Source organism: Mchenga conophoros, linkage group LG12, assembly GCF_057382185.1.
Source record: "Mchenga conophoros isolate Kocher_MC1m ecotype Shallow Benthic linkage group LG12, M_conophoros_male_GT1.1, whole genome shotgun sequence".
Classification (NCBI taxonomy): Eukaryota; Metazoa; Chordata; class Actinopteri; order Cichliformes; family Cichlidae; genus Mchenga; species Mchenga conophoros.
Window position 1 is genome coordinate 11,372,690 of NC_140537.1, and position 23,073 is coordinate 11,395,762.

The 23,073-nt window shown below is 39.1% G+C and overlaps 1 protein-coding gene across 1 annotated transcript in view; it reads right to left on the minus strand.

Moving 5' to 3' along the window:
• Positions 1–23,073, minus strand: part of LOC146562171 (voltage-dependent N-type calcium channel subunit alpha-1B-like) — a 349,202-nt gene that overhangs the window by 101,134 nt on the left and 224,995 nt on the right. Inside the window, exons 29-36 of the mRNA XM_085293681.1 lie at positions 22,497–22,698; positions 16,833–16,997; positions 6,252–6,362; positions 6,076–6,159; positions 5,505–5,510; positions 3,463–3,579; positions 3,222–3,287; positions 3,040–3,131 (exon numbers count right to left, since the gene is read on the minus strand). Coding sequence (XP_085149807.1) covers positions 3,040–3,131; positions 3,222–3,287; positions 3,463–3,579; positions 5,505–5,510; positions 6,076–6,159; positions 6,252–6,362; positions 16,833–16,997; positions 22,497–22,698 — 843 coding nt within the window. The remainder of the gene's footprint in view (positions 1–3,039; positions 3,132–3,221; positions 3,288–3,462; positions 3,580–5,504; positions 5,511–6,075; positions 6,160–6,251; positions 6,363–16,832; positions 16,998–22,496; positions 22,699–23,073) is intronic.

The window sequence follows — 23,073 nt, forward strand, 5'->3', positions numbered from 1 at the left end:
TGGAAAGAATGAATCTAAACCTGAAAAACAAAATAGCTAAAATTTCTGCTCAGACGGGGCTAAATTGGGTTGCAGCCCTGCCAATTGCATTGATGATAATAAGATGCTGTGTTAATCAATCCACAGGTTTCACACCATATGAGCTGTTGACAGGACGACAGTTTCCAGGTCCTTGGACAACAGTCCTGGCGGAAGAGAGTATAAAAAGTAACAGAAAGCATGCGGAATGTTGGAAAGAATTAAAAGCTCTTGTGTCTAGTTTCACACAACAGGTTGGAGTGGGGGTGAATGCGGTGGACAGGTCCGTCCCCGACGCCAAGGCTGTGTGGCTGAAGGTCATTAAGCGAAAGTGGAGAGATCCGAGGTGGACGGGGCCATTCGAGGTGACGGCTCGTACCACCAGCGCGGTTCGGTTGAAGGGAAAGGGTGAGTCCTGGTTCCATTGGTCTCAATGTGCAGTGGCGGATGAGAGCTTACTCGAAATAAGCTCCACCCAAAGTAACACGGGGGGGAACATAGAGGCAGAATAATCCTCTCCCCCTGTGCAGCGGTTCTCCCCAGCAGTCTACCTGGGGAGACGAAGAAAGAAGAGGAGCGTCACGCGCCAAGCATCAATTCATTCCAGGCTCCTGATAGGCTAGGGCTCTAGTCTAAAATAATTAAGAGATTAAAGGAATCGTAATAGTTTTGTACGTTAATCGCATACTTTTATACTCATAACCTTATACTCTTATCACGAAGTTTAAAGTAAAGGTAAAAAGAGCCTGGGAACAGTGATCATGAAACTGTGGGAAAATTGGAAAATAACGGGGGTGTTGGGGTTGATAAGTGTTATAACGTGTTTATTTGTTTTGGCCTCGCAAGCGAGCCCAAGAGGAGGAGTTGTCAGGTCAAGGAATGTTATTTTACTGTCACTGTGTTATTATTCACATGTACGGTCATTATTTCATCATTACTTCATTAGTCTGCATCACTTATCATCAGTTTATCATCAATATTATCATGTATCATTTATCATTTAGTAAATCTGCTAACGGTGTTTGCTGAGTGATCTTGTATTCCTTGTATTCCAGAGCACGCAGAATAAAACACATTCTAGATATAATACTCTATCATGCATAGCACCAGCATAGCTGTAGGTCCAGGCAGCCCAAGTCAGATAAGGACACCGAACTTTCGTTGGCCTGGACCTACACTCTCACAAAACTGCACACTCGTGTACACAATTGTTTATGCTGCCAAATACCGATGATTGGAAACATCTGGTTTCAAGCCTGGGAAAGTGTTGTTGTTCTGAGAAGAGGTCCAGGAATTGTCTTGACGTCATAATGGCTATAAAGCTTTCTGTAACGAGCAGAGAGGCGAAGACCGTAGTGCTTCCCACACTGTGTAAACTGTGTGTGTTTAATAAATCACTTTTTAGACACCTCCGAGGACTCTGTCTGCACTTGTTTTTCCTTCCAAATCAAAAGAACCTTACAGAGCCTATCTTCACCACATATAGGTGTTTTAATAAAATAATTTGTGTTGACCCACTATGGACTTTCAGTCGTATGTCTCTTCCTCAAAATTTGAACCGCGACAGAAGTCACGCACACAGAGAGACACATTCTCACACATTCACTCAAACACACACACACACACACACACACTCTCACATGCATACACACACACACATACACACATTCTCACATACACATACACACGTTCTTGCACATGCATATAGATGTTTACACATACACACACATAGTGCCTTGTCTTAGAACCATTGGGGGGGTTTACGGTGGGAGGTGCTTTTGCTGTGGTGTGTATTGTTTGAACTGTTTTCCCAATAAAAGGCAGCAAGCGGAGGCCGGATTTGGGGTCATTTTGTGGTAGGATACGAAGTGCGTTCCTGAGATACTGACGAGGCCTCCCTTGCAAGTAAATTGATTGTCTTGTGTTCTTCATGATGAATAAGTCTCTAAACTAGCGGGGCTTGTGGAAACACAGACCCAACAATAACAAAGAGAGGGAAGGTAGTCAGAAGTAAGGGGGATCGAACTAGGCAACAATGCAGACATAAAGGACCACTACAAATACCTGGGGATCCCACAGGAAAATGGAAACCATGACGAGGCTGCTGGCAAAGCTGCAACCATCAAGTACTTGCAGAGGGTCAGGCAAGTCCTGATGAGTCAGCTGAACGGTAAGAACAAGATCTGGGGTATCAACACTTACGCCCTGCCCATGATTAACCCTGCTGGGACAATAAGCTGGGGAAAGGAGGACATAGAAGGCCACTGACATCAAGACAAGGAAGCTCCTGATCATTCATGGAGGGTTTCAGTCCAAGTCCAGCACCCTGAAGCTGTATGCTAAATGGAAGGAAGGAGGCCGGGAACTGGTGAGTGTTAGCACCACGGTCCAGGATGAGACAACAAATATCAGGAAGATGGCCCCAACAAACCACGTGCTCACGTCTACCATACCAGGCAAGACCCCAGGTGAAGGCTGTGTAAAGATGCCCCTGAGACAATCCTGCACATAACAGCAGGATGCAAGATGGAACGCCATAACCAAGTGCCCGGATGGTTGGACTTTAACAAGGTTCCAAGTAGAGCTTCAACATGCATAAGAAGAAATAGGAGTGAGACAAAACTTTTTTGTGAGCTTGCAATTTATTATGTGCAGTGCAGCGAGGAGCGCTTGGACCTCTACGTTGGAGCAACCAAATAGCCACTCCATAAATGGATGGCGTCAACATATAAGAGCCCCCTCGACACAACAAGACTCAGCTGTACATCTGGAGCTAAAGGATAAAGGACACTACCAATGTTCATACTTTGGACCCAGAGGACAGATGGTTTGAAAACAAGTAAAATAGGCCATCTATGTCCACTGTGAATGACAATCATTGAACAGCCATCTTCAGGCACTATCACATTGACAAACTGCCTGGTGAGATGACAGCAAACCCGATCAGCATTTACAACTGAGTGATAAAACTCTTTGCTTAATGTGCTCATGGACCAATGTATATATTTAAGTTATGTATACCTGAACAGTAGCATGAGAGCCTGAAGGAATGTGCGGAAGTTGTTGTGGTGATTTATAGCTGTATCCTCATTCAGCTCAATGTTGCCAAACACCTAGAGCAGAAACATGGATTCAGGCCACAATATTGTAATGGTAAATTACTGCATGAATATCACATTCTCTGACCGAGTAGCATCACACACCTGCATTCCAATGATGGCGTAGATAAAGAACAGCATGGCAATCAGTAGACAAACATAAGGCAGGGCCTAAAGGCAACAACAGGAAACAAAACGTATTTCATTTTAAATACCCACTCTGAGTTCTTCTAGGCAGTGTAGAAGTGTGTGCAGGAAATTGCTGTATGTGGCTTTGGAAGTGTACAGAAAATGTGAATATCAGGGCTAGTCAAGAATGTGTAAGCATTGTACTGTTTATGAGCACCTTAAAAGACTGAACAAAGGTCCACAGCAAAATGCGGATGGTGTATCCCTGCCTCAGCAGCTTTATGAGTCGAGCAGCTCTAAAGAGCCTCAGAAAGCTCAGGTTGAGCAGCCTGTCCTGTTAGACACAGATAAGATAGGGAGCACTTACCCACCAAATATCATTGCTCAATGTTAAACACACTTATGGAAGTCAGCTGGTTACAAACAATCACATGTGGCAAAAGCATACAAGGTCAATACATTCAATTTCGCTAAATGCTGTTCATCACAGTGCTTTAAGAATTATCACTAAAAGGGGGCACAAAGGTTTTCCAGATGGCTCCATTTACTCATAACCTTAGACAACAGTGCACAGACTGGTTGACAAAGGAGCAAAGGAAGCCTCCTAGTAAACACACCTATGGTACCAATTTTGAAATCTTATGTGACCTTGTTCTCAAGTTATTACATTCACAAGATTTTCAGAAAACTTTCTCTGATCTTGAGGTTAAGGTCACCGGGAGTGAATGGTAAATTGACTGGTTCTTATTTAGCGCTTTTCTACTCTGAGCACTCAAAGTACTTTATACAACTTGTACATTCACCCAAGCACTTTTTTCTAAGCTGGTTCTTATTGCTTACTATCTAACATTCACAGGCATTCATACTCCAATGGATGCATTGGAGAGCAACATGGGGTTAGTATCTTGACCAACGACATTTGGCATGCAGACTGGGATTGAACCGCAAATTTTCCAGTTTGTAGGTGACCTCCTCTACCACCGGAGCTACAGCCACCCAGAGTCAAACTTGTCCAAGGTATTTAGTAGATCCACCGATGTTATCAATTCAAAAATCCGAGGTAACGTCCTTTTTATTTATCACATTCACGACATTTTCACTGAGATTCAAACCTGTCTAAGATTTTTAGATACCTAAATGACATCAATTTGAAGCAGAAAATATTTTTTCTCATGGGATCAGTTTCTTGATCATTAATACGCAATTATCATGACCATCAACGACTAGGGATGGACCGATCCGATATTACGTATCGGTCCGATACTGACCTAAATTCCTGAATTGGATATCGGAGAGAAATAAAAAAATGTAATCACATCCATTAAATATCACAAAAGCACCTCACAAAATGAGAGACATGGCATAACTCAGCTCATAACCTTAGGGAGCAGTATGCGCCTCTTCTCTCTCCCTCCCTCTCCTGTTGCTACTTCAATCATGAAACTGATCAATGATCAGCTGATCAGTTTTTCTTTCGCGACTCCCGTCTCTCTTGTTTGTTTTTGGCCCACTTTGCACCAGAAAGAGGAAACCAGGGGCTGAACAACAGCAGCACGTTTAAGCTTGATAAGCTGTTGTTAGAATTGTTAGAATTTATTTAATATTACTTTCTACAACAGGATCCTTTTCTATGTAGCTAATGTAAGTCTAATATATACCCTAGTAAGCTATAGTACTTTTTCCTTTGGTAGGGTACCATCTGTGCAGTCTGCAATTCTGTTGAAGAAAGATGTTGAATCTATTAAATTATTGTATAAAAATAATTGATTTCTGTGTTTTTTGGTTTTGTTTTTGTTTTTTTTACATGTGCATTAAAGTTAATTTAATTGCGCCAATTAAGCAAGTATGGGGTGATTCCCCATACTTGCCAACCTTGAGAACTCAGAATTAGGGAGACATTCAATGGATGTGTGTGTGTGTGTGTGGATATATATACACATATTGCAAAAACTTGAATTTTACAGTGTTTATTTATTTAAAACTATTTATTTAAAGTATGTTACATGTTCTTAGCCTGGATACCATGGCTATCAAGTACTGATGTCCCCTAATATGTTTTTGTGAAGTCTAAAGACAATCCAAAAAATATTGTGGGTAAAATAAAGTTTACTGACTTAAGATGCAGTTTAAATCTTGCTAGAAGTTCATTAGACTGCTAGCAAGATGTAAACTGCAGGTTTATAGGGTTTCTTTTCCCTACATCACCAACATGAAAATGTTTTTATCATAGGACAGTTTTATTTACAGAAACCCACTCACCGTAGTCTAGTGATGTTTTTGGACCATGGCATGCCAACACCATTGACGACAATCAACAACAAATGTGTAGAATGACAGAAAGAGTTGGGAAAGAGAGGCAAGAGAACACAAACAGTCATATTGTACAGCATAAACTGATAACAATCAGCAAATAATCGTATGCAGATACATATACACACATGTGTACAGAGATATACTTATAGTATAGTATAATAAAGATATACTTATAGTAGACTGAAAAGTCTGGAATAAATAAAGAAACTACCCACAAAATATGCAAAAACACTGTAAAATATAACTCAGCCAAATATCACACATTGAAGGTTACTCTCTAATGTGGATTCAGAAAAACACCTGTCCTGTAATTATTGCATCGTATCAAAACATTACTACCTCAAATCCTTTCCTTTTCCCCAGCTATATAGCCTCTGTCACGACTCTGCCATGTGACTGACCACTGGCTAGTTAGCTTGCTTGCTAAGCCCCAGTTAATTTTCTAAACTGCAGTGTTTTTATGTATCCCATGAAATATTTAAGTGAGAGTGAGGTGGGTGGGAAAAAGTGCTCTTACATTGATTTCCGTCACCAGGATGTCAGTAATGCTTCCCAACACTGTCACAAAGTCAAACACGTTCCAAGCATCCTTTAGGTAGTTCTGAAGAAAAAAAGCAAAAAAACAAAAAATAAAATCAGGAGCTGTGCTTTACCTTTAAGAGTATTTAGAGTTGCTTTATAATGACTACCCACCAATGGCCCAAAAGCAATGATCTTGAGAATACATTCCAGAGAGAAGAGAGTGGTGAACACTATGTTGAGGTTCTTTAGCATTACTTCATAGAACTCTGGAGCTCCATAGAACTACAAGAGAAGGGCAAATGAGACGTTAAGGCACATTTTAAGGTGACGAATAACGATTAGCTTAGTGTGTCAGGCTAATGCATTCCTTCTATGTCCATTATATGGAGACTATACCCCATAGTGCTTAAAATATGAAAATCTTGATACAGATGGAAGGAAAGTGGACAATACATGTAGAAAGGCTAATTTATAACATATCCTGTTCTCAAAAACTGACATAACTATAACTCTGGACTCAAGAAATACGTGCTTAAAGGTTTTAAAACATGTGACATCACCGGGTTGGTTAGTTGCTAGTAATAGACTGACACTGTTTGTGTTAGCTAACTACTAACAAAAACAATAACTCAGGGTAAATAAAGGACACTAAAACTAAAAATCAGTTTAAGTGGATCACTTTTGTGCTGCCCTTTGCTGCAACCATGAATTTTAAGTTAAAACTAAGGATACACTATTCACTTTTCTCTGACTGTTAAGCATTCAGTGGCTCTCTGTTGTCTGGCTAGTTGCAGTGAAACAGAAATTCCGCCTACCACACATATTAACCAATTTTTCCTGCAGATATGCTGATGTATTTCCTGATTTTGCTTCAGTAAAAAAAAAAACACAGTTATGTTTGTGATGTGATGTGAATGTATTAATCACTAGTGTAAACTGTTTGGATCTGCTTGGGAAAAGAAAGATTGTTTTATTCCATAAAATACCACTTATCGCATCACCTGATTGTGCTGCTTTGAACACCCTGCTAGATGAGGAAAATAAGAGTTTTTGACTCTAGCTTGTTGGCCCGGTAAACCACCTGTCACCTGAATCAAACGGGCTGTCTTCCACATTGTCCTTATTCAAAACGTTTTTTACAAACCTGAACCTTAAGGCTAACAGGTGGATTTTCCCATGTCAGTGTAGCTAGTCAGACAATGAAGAACTGGGTCTGATGCTAGTTAGCTAACAGAAACTAATTCAGTTAGCTAACTGATTCTACTAATCGCATCTTGGCGAAATCACGTTCTGTACAAGATGCCACTAAATTAAACATGTTCTAAAAACTTTGCGCACATATTTCTTAAAACATCTACAAAAACAGTGCTACATCTATGTTAGTTTTTAAGAGCAGGTCTCAATGGTATAAATTAGAAAAAATTTGAAATTCACACGTAGAAATGAAAGATTCAAGGTGGGGGTAGGGTTTCATCAGGGATTACCTCCGGGCCCCTTTGTGTTTGACTATTATGGGACTATTATCCCTCCAAAACCCCATCCCCTTGGGACTGTGGCTACGTCCACAGTCGCAAGGAACAAGAAACACAGGAACAAGGAACACAGTCCCACAGGAAAACCACCGAGTTTTTTAAATGGACTAACAATGAGGAGGAGTTGTTGCTGCGAGTAACACAAAAGTACAAAGTTGCAAAAGCGAGTGAGAATTAAAGAATTTTAAGAAAAGCTATCTGGAGCATGTACAGACTGATATCAATCTTTAATAGGGCTGTCAAAATTGAGAGCAAACAAAACAACTGCTGTATAATGCCCTCCGCTTTCTCTGTTTAATTGGACACATGACTGCATCATATGACTGACATGCGTCATCGTTTTATAAAGTCTGCGTCCACACTGCGACACGAAAGCAACGTTTTCAAATGTATGCATTTTATAGAGCACTTTCCATGAGTGAAAACGTTGTCTCAGTGTGGACGGGAGGCCAAAACGGAGAGAAAACTATGCGTTTTCAAACAAAAACGCATTAGTGTGGAAGTAGCCTGTGTCACCTCCCAGACCACCAAAACAAAGCACAAATTAGCAAAAAAAGTTTTAAACAAAAATTAAAAGACAGAATAGAATGTACAACTGCAGCAAAGAGTAAAACACTAGATTGTTAAACATTCTCTTCTGTACAGAAACAGTACTGTACAGTCCAGAAAAAGCATTAGTCAAGGTTACAATCTTCTTATGGCCTCAGACAGTGGACAGTGGTCTGTGTTATTTAACAGTCCTATTTTTTGTAAATGGAGAGTCCTCTTCACACACTAAGGTTAATTATGGTGTTCAACAGGGTTCAGTGCTAGGATCAGTTCTTTTTACCTTAAGCTGGGCATACACTGTGCGATTTTTTCAATCGCGTTATTCAGCTCCTGCTCAAACTGTATGATTGACTCTCAGGGGTTAGAAGTTCATAGAGAACAATGCAGGGTCTCACACTATACGGCCCGAGTGCTCACACTTGCGTGTGTCTAACACGAAAGTTATAACACAAAATCTGTCTCTCGCTCTCCCTTTCACTCACACATAGACACATCCACCACCACCATCAATGTTGCTAAATTGCTAATGAAAACTAGAAAATCCATTTTCTGAAGAAACTGCAGTGTGATTGCTGATAGCTGAATGTTTTGAGCTGAAATGAAATAAATGCTGAATTTAAGTAAAAAAATGTTTAATGAGATGAAAAATACAGAATTATTCACCTGAAAACAAAAGTGCAGAACTGCTAAAGGCTGATGTTAACACAGAAGAAGTTTGAAAGCAGTTTTGAGTCACAAAGCATCTGAATGAATATTAAAAGTTCATATTCTTTTAATCACCAAATCACTGAAATGTGGGAGAACTCACTACAGAAAGATCAATGCTGTAAGTTTTAATGATCCAGTCAGAAAGGATGATTCTTAAAGTCATCAACTGACTCCAAATGCCCAGGTTTGAACCCCCTATCTGCTAAAAACAAATCCACCAATCAAACAGAAGCCTGAATTTCATGGGCCAATCAGAATGCTTGATCCAGTTGTCCAGGACTAACTACTGATATACAACTACTCTGTGGCAAAACCCTGTCAAATCTGCCTCGGTGCACCTGTTGAACAATTGCTTCTAAATCCAAGACCCTAACTCCCATCAAAATCATTTTCAAAAGGTGAATATCCCGAGGACCTGTTCTACACAACTAATAGTTATGTCTATAACTTCTGTTCCCTGAAGGAGAGGAACAAGGTACAACACATAAGTATGGGATATCACGCCCTTGAGTGTCCTGGCTGAAGAAATCTTTATTCACACCTTTAAGGCAGATGACGCGCACGGCCCCACCTGCACATATAGCCGCTGTCATCACAGTCATCCCTCAGTTCAATAGCCGCTCTTCACTGAGCCAAACTGCTCAGTGGGGCCACCTTGTGTTGTACCTCATTCCTCTCCTTCAGGGAACAGAAATTATAGACATAACTATTCGTCCCTTTCAGTCGATTCACTCGGTACAACACATAAGTATGGGACATATATACACGCCCCACAGAGCAGCCACCGAACCGGAATCAGACCAAGACATCCTTAGTGAGCGGTAGACCCAGCAGAAAGAACAGTATGAGCCACCGAAGGGGCTGTAACGTCCAACCAATAAAACCGCACAAAAGTGTGCGGTGATGCCCAACTAGCTGCCGCACAAATATCAGCTACAGGCACCTCTTTAAAAAGAGCCCATGAGGTTGTCATCCAGAAGTGGAATGAGCTCTCACCCCCTGGGGCAAAGCAAGACCTCTGGTGCCATATGCCAGTGAGATAGCTTCTATAATCCAGTGGGACAGCCTCTGTTTAGACAGACCTCTACCTCTATTTGGATTAGCGAAGCAGACAAACAGCTGGCCACATAAACGCACATTCTGAGTGCGCTCAATGTAGGTGCGTAGCACACGCACTGGACAAAGAGAATGCATCCTCTTCTGCTTCTCAGATGCAAAAGGAGGGGAGCAAAAGCTCAGCAACTCAAACTAAGAGCTATAAGATGCAGGCATGATCTTGGGAAAATAGGTAGCATTTGAACGCAATACGACCTTGTGGCCATCAGGAGAGAACTGTGTGCAGGAGGGATGCACAGACAGCGCATGAAGGTCACCCACTCACCTTGCCGAAGCCAAAGCGAGAAGTAATGCAGTCTTATATGAAAGAAATTTAATATCCACAGACTCAATGGGTTCAAACAAAGGGCCTCCAGCACCAAAGATAAGTCCCAAGCAGGGACAGAGGGGCTTGAGCACCCGCCCCTTTCCTGATGGGTGCCCAAAGTGCCCTTTTGTTGAGGCAACTTTTTAAAAAAATATATATATATTTTTTTTTTTTATGTGTGTGTGCGTGCGTGCGGAGTCCTGTCTGTGCCCCTCAACAATAATATTTAACTATTAATCACAGTTTTGCTAAATAAAAGGATCTGGCTTGCATCAGTCACATGATCACATTTAACCAATGATCGCCCTTGACGGCAGAACGCGCTGGTTACGAGCCGGGAACGAGCTCACAAAGAGCACGTGCATTTTTAGCGGTCCGGAGCTGTAGGAGAAACACAAGTTAACTCAGAGACACAGACTGATGCGACAAAACCAGTAAGTAGGTGTACAGCGTAAACTGTAGTGTATAGCACCCAGGAGTATTAGCTTATTACGTACACGTTGGTAAGCTGTCTTGTGGCAACTGACGAACTGAAACAAACGAGCATGCTGTGTGTGCAACAGCGCGACAAACATTACCTGTCCTTTTATTAACTGCACAAGTAGTGCTGGTCATAGCTGCTGGCTAACTGGGTAAGGCTGTCATGGGTCTGTAGCTCTGTCCACCGTTTTAGGGAACATATTTAGTTTTAAAGTATTTAGAAACATATTTAGTTTTAAAGTAATTTTCCGGGCTTTTCCTGCCATTCTGGAGGGATTATATTTCACTAAAAAACGATCTAATATGCATGTCCACATAATAATTATTATAATTATAATATATTAAAAAACACAAGCTGTATTTTAAAGAACATACATTAAGAAGCAGATTATATTAGATTTCTATTTTAAATAAGACAAAATTTGGAATTTACAGCAGTAAAATTATTGTATCTCTACAGTTTAAAAATGTAATAAGCTTTCTCCCTGCACAGAGTGGATAGTGAAACAAATGGAATCATCATAAATACATTATTTCATATTTATTACTTCCCCCTCCTCATTGCTTTATTATTTTAGCTCTAGTAATAAATAATAATGTAAGGATTCTGGATCAGCACCATGATGCCCATAGTATATACAGTATTCTGAAGAAGGTCTAAAATGTCACTGTGTGTGCGTGCATGTGTGTGTTTTATTTAGATGGATTTTTAAAAAAAATATTACTCATGATATAACATTGTCCAGACATGCCTGGTAAGGACATGAGGAGGAAACAGCAGGAGCTGTGTGAGGCTACTAAAGGCAGTGCTATAACATTTTTCTGTCATAATTATATTATAGATTAAGTGCAAGAGTTGTTAGGTGTGGATAATTAGATTATAGTTTATTGCAATAGCAAGTTGTGCCTTGTTCTCACATAGCAAGTGGAGAGTGATATATGAAATGATGGAAGGAAGAAGAGAAGCAAAGAGTGATTCACAGGCAGAGCCTAAATTATTTCTCACAGTTTTTTGTCGCCTTATGGTTCCAAGCGCTGTCACCAATCTTTGCATTTTGTTATTATCTCATGACACTTGTTTAATCAGCTACCATCTCTCCTATGGACTTTTTAATGTCTACAGTCTCAGATCAACACAGCCCTGCCCTTCCCATATTAGATTCTTGATGAATGTGTGTTGTTGTTATTCAGCCTGGTTTAATGTGCCCCTTTTTAACTTTGAGCACCCGCCCCTTTAAACCTCTCTGCACGGCCCTGGCCTGGTTGCTATAGTGACTGAATGGTTTTTCTAAATTGAAGTAGTAGGAGTACAAAAAACGTACAGAAGATGGAATAGTAATAGTAAAGATTTGAATAACAATACACTAAATATTGATGAGGCAGCTGTGATTGAGCAGCAATGTCCATCCAACTATTTTCACAGTTGTTGTGGTCGTGATAATTTTGTAAGGCCACATCGAAAAGGCTCAGATGATGAGAAAGTTCTACAAGTTGTGCTTTCATCGCTTGTGTCCAGATTACACACTGCACTGCAGTGCTGCTCTGTCTTTTCACTTTCATTTCTGTGTTTGCATGTGCACAGTGTGGGAGGCTGTGGTGACACCCTCACGACGGCCGACAGGATTTCGAACAGGTTTGATTTTCTTGCGACCAAACAATTGATGATCGGGAGCTGGTTGTGAGGTGTTAATAGTTTCTCGTTACTAGAGCTGGGCGATATAAGATTTTTTCATATCACGATATGTTTTTTTCATTTCAGGCGATAACGATATCTATCACGATATAAGCCAAATAACTATATTTGTAAGATTTAAATGTGCCGTTGCTCACAAGTAAAATGTGAAATAATCAGTAGCTTGTTTTTATTTAAATATTTATTTCCCATAATAAGTTCAACAGGGTAGATGTACTTAAGGAACATGAGACTTTTTCAGATAAATAAAGGCAAATAATGCAAACTACACAAAAGGCAGCCGCTAAAGCGTTTAAGTTTCAAAATAGAACAAACGAAACAGACTACTAAATTGTCAATTCCACTTAGAAATAAAATATTAATTCTAAAAATAAATCTTAGTTTGTTTTACAGAAGAACAGACAAAACTGACTAACTTTTGTCAATATCAAATAAACTGAGAACTAAAAGGAAATTCTCAATCTCTCCTTGTTGTATAGCTTAGCTTTTCAAACAGTTTTAACAGTTACTTTAGTCTGACAATAGCCGAATGACGAATTAGCGCTTCCAGTCAGAGACTGAGGCTACGTCCACACGTACACGGGTATTTTTGAAAACGGAGATTTTCCGTTTTTCGTTTTAAAAAATAATCCCGTCCACACATAAAGGCAGAAATGAAGGAAAACGCTGCTATGAACATGCCAAAGCAGCAGGTGGAGCTAGATTCCTAACCGTGCAGAAATGTTGGCCAATCAGAAGTCTAGAAGCCTCGGTGGGAAAAAGTAAACAAAGCTGGGGCATAGAAGCAGAACCGAGTCGTATGTGTGGAGGGACAGTAACTGTGTGTATATGTAAGCATTTAAACACTGCAGAGAGTAGAATTAACAGCATCAGAATTGTAGAAATTCATTTCACCGAAACAATAACGTGGCGCACAGTGTGACGTCAAAAAATGCGCACACCTTTGACGCTGCGTTTTCTCCGTTTTTCTAGTCCACACGTAAATCCAAAAACAGACTTTTCAAAAATATCCACCCTGGCCGGAGTTTTTAAAAATCTTCGTTTTCAGTGACCAAAAACACCGTTTACGTGTGGACGAAAGGTGCAAACACATAGAAAAATCTGCGTTTTCAAAAATACCCGGGTACGTGTGGACGTAGCACATGCACCAGTTTATTGTATTTCCAGACTTGCTTTCGGCACAATTTACAGTGCACGCTACTCTGTTTTTTGTCAGACTTGAAATAGCCGAAATACCTTCACACTACGGAACTTCTATGGCTCTTCCGTTCGACAATCACTTCTCATTGGAACCATCATCTGTTTTCTCTTCGGTAACCTTCGGTCACGCTCGGTTGATTTTTCTAGTCGGCACACTCATTTCCTCCATTACCCGGGCGGTACGGTGGCTGGCTGCTTCCCAAACAAATACACATGTTGGCTGTACGTAACAAGTCACGTGACGTGACGCTGCGGCTGTGATTGGTTCGGCTCTGCACTACTTAATTTGGATTGGCTGTTCTTTTTGGCTGTTCTTTTTTTTTGTTGTTTTTTTTTTAAGAGGACAAGAGCGGCGAGGTCTATCACAATAGTTTAATTTTTCTATCGAGAAAAAGTTATATCGCGATACATATCGTTATCGTTCTATCACCCAGCTCTACTCGTTACCCCATGTATACTACACGATAAATGCACGACACATGATGAAGGCGAAACTTGGGCCGATCACCACCAGAGGCAGAGCCAGACATTTGAAACACCCGGGGCTTAGCCCTAAAGGGTAGCATGCATGTGGGGGGGTTTTTTGTTTGTTTTTTGTTTTTTGTTTTTTTGGGGGGGGGGGGGGGTGCTTTTAATTAAGCAGCAAGGCAGAACAAAATCAGGGCTGTATCAAGACACGAGGACTAAACCCCAATTCAACCAGACCCAGAACTGATCCGGAATTTAAACAGGACTACAACAGTTCAAAATCAGGACTGCTTAGGACTTAACCAAGACAGAACCAGAATCAAAACTAGATTATAGTAGCACTGAAAATCATCATAGACCTGCACTACACTTATTTTTTTATTTCTACCAAAGTACAGATTCAGAAAAGTTTATATAATTATTTAGCCTTGTTGTGCAAACAAGCCTGCATAACTTAATAAATATATAACTTGAAAAATAACAAACCTAAAAAGAAACACTAGGTACAAGATACATGAGTACCTATGATACGGTGATACTTTTGGTAAACAACCATTTGACTAACGTGTGTCTCACCTGCTCTTGTTCCATCTCTGTTCTGTCCTCATTCTCCTCTCTATCCCTCTCTGTTCCTCTCTCTCCCTCTTTGTGCTGACAATCATCAAATATACAGTTGAAACCATAAAGTGTATGTAAATATCTGGTTTAAACTGTGAATATACTGCTGTGTATTGAAATACCTCTTGTTTTGCATAGAAATATACTGAATAACATACAAAGCATAATATATAAAATACTACCAGAGTTTTTTCTTTGAAAGAAGCCCCTTATGTCCATTCTTGTATATCAGTACATTACTGAAATCGATTTATTTAGCCGTGGACTGTAACAACTGAAAATATGAAATAAACACACATGTAAGCTAAGACTCTCTAAAGAAACAGCATTGTTGTTGTTCGGCTTTTCATTTCGCCATTTGTTGATTCACTTGAAGAGCGAGTAATGTAATATGGGTCAGTGATCAGTTTGATATCAATCTTTTGTGATACACCGTCATATTTACATTATTTGTACAGTACAAATGATTTGCTTTGGTACCTGGTCAAACTTCAGTTCTCCTCTCTGTCTGCCTGGCTCCGTTTCTCCAACAGCTCACTGGCAGGCAGCAGCTGCCCCGCCCCGCTTAGTGCCTGAGCTCGGATCATACCAATATTAGGGGGGATTTACGCACAGTTGTAAATTCCCACAGGGTGCACTATGTGCTTCGAATATTGTGTGTAGTTTTTTGTTTTATACAGTTGTCAGCCAGGCATCTAACTATGAAAAAATTACACTCCAAAAGACCCCGGACTTTTGAAAAAACAACCCGGGCTTAAGCCCAGTAAGCCACCCCCCCCCCGCTCCGCCACTGATCACCACAACTGAAAAATCGGCTCAAAATTGGCCAAAAATCGCACAGTGTATGCCCAGCATTATACACACTTCCTTTATGCAGTATCATTAGAAGGCATAGCATACATTTTCACTGCTATGCAGATGATACTCAACTTTATCTATCAATGAAGTCAGATTACACACACTAATTAGTTCAACTACAGCAATTTGTGCAATTGTAACACTGATGAAGCACCAATGAGTTAATACACACAAGGTATTAGGCTCAATATTGGGCTATTATTAATTAACTTGATCAGAAGCCTTAGGAACGGCTTCTGGAGCCTATGGTCAATAATGAGTAAATATATACAACACAATACGCTTGTGCAGGTACCATGCATGTACGTTTTACACCTTTTTCTGCTGATAAAGACTTGTTCACTACTGCAGGAAAGTAACCAAATAACAAAAAGTTTCCTGTTTTTTTTTTTTAAAAAACAATTGTATTACTATTGGCTATATAAATTTGTTTTGGTTGTTTGTTTTTTTAATACAATGGGTCCACAGAAAAGGGCCATCTTCTGTGATTTCATAGAACTTTGTTAAATACAACTTCCGCCTGTAATTTTACACATTTATTCATTACAATTCAAGTTCAAACAGTTGTGCTGACATTTCTTTCATTCACTACAGCAGCATTTTTATATCATGTGGGCAGACTGTGATGTACTGTTGGAACCACACTCATTTTTCTATTAACTGGGATTAAATGTAGATAAACAGCTTTACACTAACAGAAATGGGAGTTTCACCAGTCTGACCAACTCGTGATCAGTGTTGTGGTAAGACTAATTATTTCCTTTGTTCTGCGATTTACAAGACATGGGAGAATAATTCAATTTTAAAAAATTAATTGTGATTGCCTAGAGTCAAAATTAGCTTTCCACCAGTGACAACTTAAGAGGGTCATCTAAGAAGGTGCAGCAACTAGTTGGCTAACTTAATTTACTTTTTGACTAACAATTGCCTACGCTTTTTTATTTGTTGTTTGTTATTTTTGTTTATTTAGTAAAAAGAGAAGAATTTTATAAAAGACATGACCTAAGTGAATCAGCGAGATTAAAGTTAGCAGCTGGAGGATTTTATTACTTTTGGCCAGAGCATCCAACTGTCCCTGCTAATGATTGCTACCAGTAACTTCATATATAACACTAAAGACATAAAAGTCTATAAACACATGTTCATGAATTCATGATTCATGAACACGTGACCTAAAGCTAAACCACCTGTATGTGTATTTTATTATTCATATGCTTTCTTACCTTCATCATGAGTACCACGGTGTTGAGAGCAATCATGATCATGATGGAGTACTCAAACGGAGCTGATACCACAAACTTCCACATCCTGTACTGGAAGGACTGTGTGTTCTCAGGCATGTAACGTGTTAGTGGTTTGGCGTTTATGGCAAAGTCAATACATGCCCTCTGCAACAAAATAAAAATACATATCTGCTTTACTGTTTTTATCATTTGAATGGAACTTCAGTACTCTGTTTTGTATGGATAAAAGCCTGACTTTGCTAGAAATAATTAAATATTTTATTTAGGCACAAACACCACATTTTTTTCATTTTGTAACTTTGGGTAACAGTTTATTTAGGTCCCAGATGCTAAAACTGGATCATTGTTAAGTAAAATTAACCAAGAACAGGTATATATTACAAATAATGTATTACAAAAATATGCATATTTAGTCACAGAAGCCAGATAAGGAGAAAATACTGAACCAACAAATACATAGTGGTCAGTGGCCATACCCTTAATAATGTTTACCAAATGTTACCAAGACAATTTGACCAATCAACGCATGGACCTCTTAAGATTTTGAAAGTGTCTTATGGCTCTTAGCAGCAGATTATATTTAAGACCTTGGTCATTCCATCTGAAATCATCAAAATTTTAGAACATTTCTGTTAAACCATTTCCAATTTGCCTTAAAAATGTCTCAGCTTAGTTATTAGCTTTACAAAATCAAATATAGGACAGCACAGTGGTCTTCATGGGCTCCATTTTCCTCTTACAGTCCAAAGACAGGCAGTTAGTGGAGTTAGGTTAACTGGGGATAAATTGCCCATGTGAGTGAAAATGGTTGTCTGTTTCTCTATCTACGTCCACACTAGCCCATATAGATTTGAAAACAGCGTTTTTGTCTGAAAACGCTCCGCACCCACACTAGCGTTGTCAGTTGTTTTCACAGAGTTGCGCTTCCACATTGAAAATGCTTACGTTCCAGTACTGCGCATGCGACCTGCCTCATTTCTGTCTGCCGTTTATTTACTTTCTGGCTCTTTGAAACGTCCCGGCAAAATGTTGAGGAAAACCACAGAGTTTTTAAAATGGATTAACAATGAGGTGAAGTTGTTGCTGCGAGTAACACAAAAGTACAAAGTTGCAAAAGCAAGTGAAAATTAAAGAATTTGAAGAAAAGCTATCTGGAGCATGTACAGACTGATATTAATCTTTAAGAGGGCTGTCAAAATTGAGAGCAAACAAAACAACTGCTGTATAATGCCCTCAGTTGTCTTTGTTTAATTGGTCACATAGCTGCATCATATGACTGACATGCGTCACTGTTTAGAAAGTCTCCATTTTCGCTGTCCACACTGTGACGCGAAAGCACCGTTTTCAAATGTATGCGTTTTCGAGAGCGTTTTGAAAATGCTGTGTTTTCCATGAGCGAAAACACTGTCTAAGTGTGGATGGAAGGTCAAAACAGAGAGAAAACCATGCGTTTTCAAACGAAAATCCTAACTTTTGTGCGGCTGTCTTCACCACTTAAAGACATGTTCCCACTAGGGATGGGTACCGGTGTCACCGGTTCTGACATAAACGGTAGCAACCAGACCGAAAAGCAGCGCACATTTTGGTGCTTTTTTTTCTTGAGCTGTGATACACTTCTAGCCAATCATTTTACGTTTCCGAGGATAGTAGGCGGGCCCAGGTACGTTCTTTTAGAGCAGAGCTACAGATTAAAAATGCCCAAGGCGAAGCTGTCAAAAGTCTGGCTGTACTTCACAGCAAAATATGCAAACTCAGCAGCCTGCAATAAGTGCTTTAAGCTGATACTGTGATACTGTCAAAGGAGGTAACACCTCAAATCTGATGAAACACCTGGCAATGCATAGCGTTTTTTTTAAAAGCCGAGAAATGCGCCGTATTTGATAGCTTGCTGCGAGACCTCACACCGTGCACATCTACTGCGGGTGGGTTGCCTGTTATCGGAGCCGAAGTTAGCAACATCCCCCAAAAACCCGAAGAGGAGAGTCCTGGCCCCTAGCCCTGCCAGTGTAGCAGAAATGATGACGGATGATGATGGCAGCAGCAGCCGTTCTTCTCTGTGTGAGTAGCTTAATGTTGTTCGTGTGTAATTTACGTTGAGTAGGCTAACCACGTTATTAAATTAATGCATGTAAGGTGAGCTAGCAAACGATACTCCCTTCACCCTGGACAAAAAGGCTAAAATGACCAAAGAATAAGAGAAAAACAGCTAAACATGAGAGGTTTTTGGACAAAGTTTGTGTTTTTTCCATTGTTTAAGCGCTGCTTCCAGTCAAGAGTGATGCCATATATGCCCCATAGCTGCAGAAAAGGCTAACATTGTTATATTTTTACAAAAAAACAGCTGAACATGAGAGGTTTTTGGACCAATGTTGTGTTCTCCATTCTTTAAGCACCGGTTCGAGCACTGTTTAAGCACCGGCACCTTATTTAAATATGAAATATTTTTAAAAATATTTCATATTTAAATAAGGTTAGTAGCCAGAAGTTTATTATTTAGGTCAGTCAACCAACACAAGCCAAATTTATACATATATTAATCATTCTAGATATAACACAGAAAGTTATTTTTTCAATATAGCTATGTTGTTCATTTACAAGTCCATCCTTCTGTGCCTGTCTCCTGTTTCCTGTTTTACTTTGATAGTCTTATGTCCTATGTTAGTGTATTAAGTTTTGCTTCCTCCCCATCTTGTTACATTGGATCTTTCCCAGCTGTATTCCTCCTGTGTTTCTACTTTTCTCGTTACTCCCTTGTGTATTTAGCCCTGTGTTTTTCTCTGCCTGTGTTTTTCTCTGTCCGTTGTCGCGTTGGTATCGTCATTTAACTGTGTGTCTCTCCTGTGGTCTTTCCTGAGTGGTCCTAGGTAACTCCCCGCCCCAGTTTCTTGTTTTTCTAGCTCCCTAGTTTTAGTTTCCTGTTTAGGTTATGTTTTGTGTTTTCTTTGCATGGATGTTCACAGCAAATAAAGCTGCCTCTTTGAGTTATCCCTGTGTGTGTTGAAACCTGCATTTGGGTCCACATTCTGCCTGCCACAGCACAATGCATGACAATGGCATGATCAGGAGTGAGATAAGATGCTGTCCCTAACTCCTAAACAGAATCCCTAACGCCCTGATCTCGTGACCCAACTTTAACCCTAATTCCACAACTGGCAAGAGGGGATCAGTATGCTGATTGTATTTGTAATACATCTTTGTATATTTTAACCTTAATCTGAATTATCAGACTCCTCCGTGGCAGTAGGTGTGAAAATGGTAGGTGGATAGAGTAGGTTTTAAAAATGAAAAATATGCATATATTTAAGAACATTGTTTTCTCACTTATAACAGATGTACCATCTGTAAACTCCAAAATGTTGTTCTCTGCGGGTTAGACTATCTACTGATATTTTTTACTTTTTTAGTATAGTAGTGAGATTTGTTTTCCGGTTAGGCTGGGGATACATTTTCCTGAAAAAAACAAAACAAAAACAATACAAAAAAACCACGCATGGGGGTCCCCCAGTCTTTTTTTTTTTAATTTATATGCTCCACTGCTTATTGACTGGTACACACGAGCAAGACCGTATAACCCCCATATTCCCATCCCTAACTATCTGTCACATTGGGCACTCTGTCCTATGCCTTGTTATTTGATTATGTTTGACACACAGCACTTTGGTCACCAGCTGTTGTTTTTAAATATGTTATAGAAATAAACTTGACACATTTTTTAAATTTATTTTTAAATGATATTAGATAACATCCAGAAGTTATCATTAGTTCTCCTTCACAACGTGTAGTTTTATTATTTATGTGTTATCACACATGGGGATTTTACGGGATTGCTTGATTTTTTTTTTATATTTTAAATGTTCAGACAGTTTTTGATGCCTCTATCACAAATACTGATTCATTTTGATGGAAATAAAGATCAGTGAAAATTTCAACCTTTTTAATAGTTTTTGAGATGATCATGTTCTAACATTGTCTTTTGTTTAAAAAACAGCAACAACAACAAAAAAAAGCATGAAAGTGGGTGGAAGCCTTTTTTTTTAAAAAAAAATGCATAAAAAATTGAGGCTAAAATGATCAATACATACCCAAACTTTGGTTAGTTTGGTTTTTGTGCTGATTTCAGATGGCAAGACCCAAGTCTTCAAAACAAAAAAATCACTTAAATAACAAAAATATCTTCTGAATTATAGCATTACCACTCAGAGAAACTTGGTATTACATGCGGTGTTCCCCAAGGGTCAGTGTTGGGACCAAAACTTTTCAATGTATACATAAATGATATTTTTGATGTTTCTCAAGTACTTAAACTCATACTGTTCGCAGATGACACCAACATATTTTTCAGTAGCGATGATTACACTGATCTTGTAATGACCGTAAACAGGGAGCTAAAATTAATTTAAAAAATGGATGGATATAAATAAATTATCATTAAATATAAATAAAGCTAAAGCAATGATTTCGGTAATTTAAAATATAATATTGAATTACCAATTATCATTGAAGGTGTACCCATTGATAATGTGAGTGAAAACAAATTTATGGGAGTCATAATTGATAACAAAATTTCATGGAAACCACACGTCAGAGACATAAAACCCAAAATTTCCAGAAGCCTCGCAGTTTTGAACAAAGTGAAACCATACCTTGATAAAGATGCACTTCGTACTCTGTACTGTACCCTGGTTCTTCCATATCTTACATATTGTGTGGAAGTGTGGGGAAACACATATAAAAATACAACTAATCCATTAGTCACAGTACAGAAACGAGCACTGCGTATTATTCACAAGGCTGGTTATCTAGATCATACTCACAAACTCTTTCTTCAGGCAAAGTTACTTAAATTCCAGGATCTGGTTAATTACAATACATCTATAATCTTATACAAAGCCTTTAATAAACTTCTACCTACAAATTTACAAATTATATTTGAAATTCGAGAAAGGGTTTATAATGTGAGAGGCTTCAGGGAATTCAAACTACCCAGAAATTGAACAACCCGTAAAGGTTTTTGTGTGTCTCTATGTGGTGTGAATATCTGGAACAGTCTGAGTTTACTACTGAAACAATGCAAAAATATTCATAGATTTAAATTCCTCTACAAACAGTTGGTCTGGTCACAGTATACTCAATGATGGTTTTAGTGTGCTCTGTAATGTCTGTTCTCTTACCATTGCTGGTATGATTCCAAAAAAAAAAAAAGTGTGTGTATGTATGTACATATATGTACATGTGTGTGTAGATTTAATAAATGTATGTATGTATATTTGTCACTATGTAATTATTATTGCCTGTTACCTGTGGTAACGCAATTTATAATTATTATATATTCTGTATTTAGTTATGATGGTTCTGATTGTTGTTTGCGAGCTGCCGTTGAGATGCTTGCATGTGCCCGGGGCTGTTGATGGTTTGTTTGGTTGTAACGATGGGCGTAGCTGTGGGAAGCTTATTGTTTTTTGTTGATGAGTGAGTATAGGGGTGGGATTTAATAAGTTTTCTTCGTCCCACTCCTTTTCAGGTAATTTTTGTTTTTTGTTTTGTGCACTTTATGTTCAATATATGTATTTTGTTGTGCCTGAAATGAACAAATAAATGAATGAATGAACATATTGTAATACTAAATACTTCTGAGCTCTTTACCTCATTTTTTTCTAGGCTGCACTCAGACAAGGCCTTGTCTCCTTGTTCCTGGAAGGTGATGATGATTAGAGCAACAAAGATGTTGACAAAGAAGAAGGGGAAAACGACAAAGTAGACCACGTAGAAGATTGACATTTCTATCCGATAGCCTGGACTGGGACCCTGGTCTTCAAAGGTGGCATCCACGGAGTGCTTCAGAACACTGCAGCAAGGAAGGTACAGGAACATATCCATGCAATCACTTTAAGCTAAGCATTATAAACTATATAACTCAGGCTAGGAAACGTTGCTGTGTGTGTTTCCCAAGAGAACAAAGTGAAACAATTCTTTAGTTAAAGCAAAGTAAAATTAGCTATTAGCTAGAGCAGACTGCAGGATAGTGGGGATTGTTGTGTGTCTTCCCCCTCTCCTCACTTTCACTATCCAATAAAGGCAAATTGCAAAAAACTAAAAAACAAACAAAAAGAAAACAAAAGGTTACGAGAAATAAGCTGTATATACAGTGGGTAAAACAAATACTGAACACGTCACCAGTCTTCTGTATATATATTTCTAAAGTTGCTGTTGACATGAGATG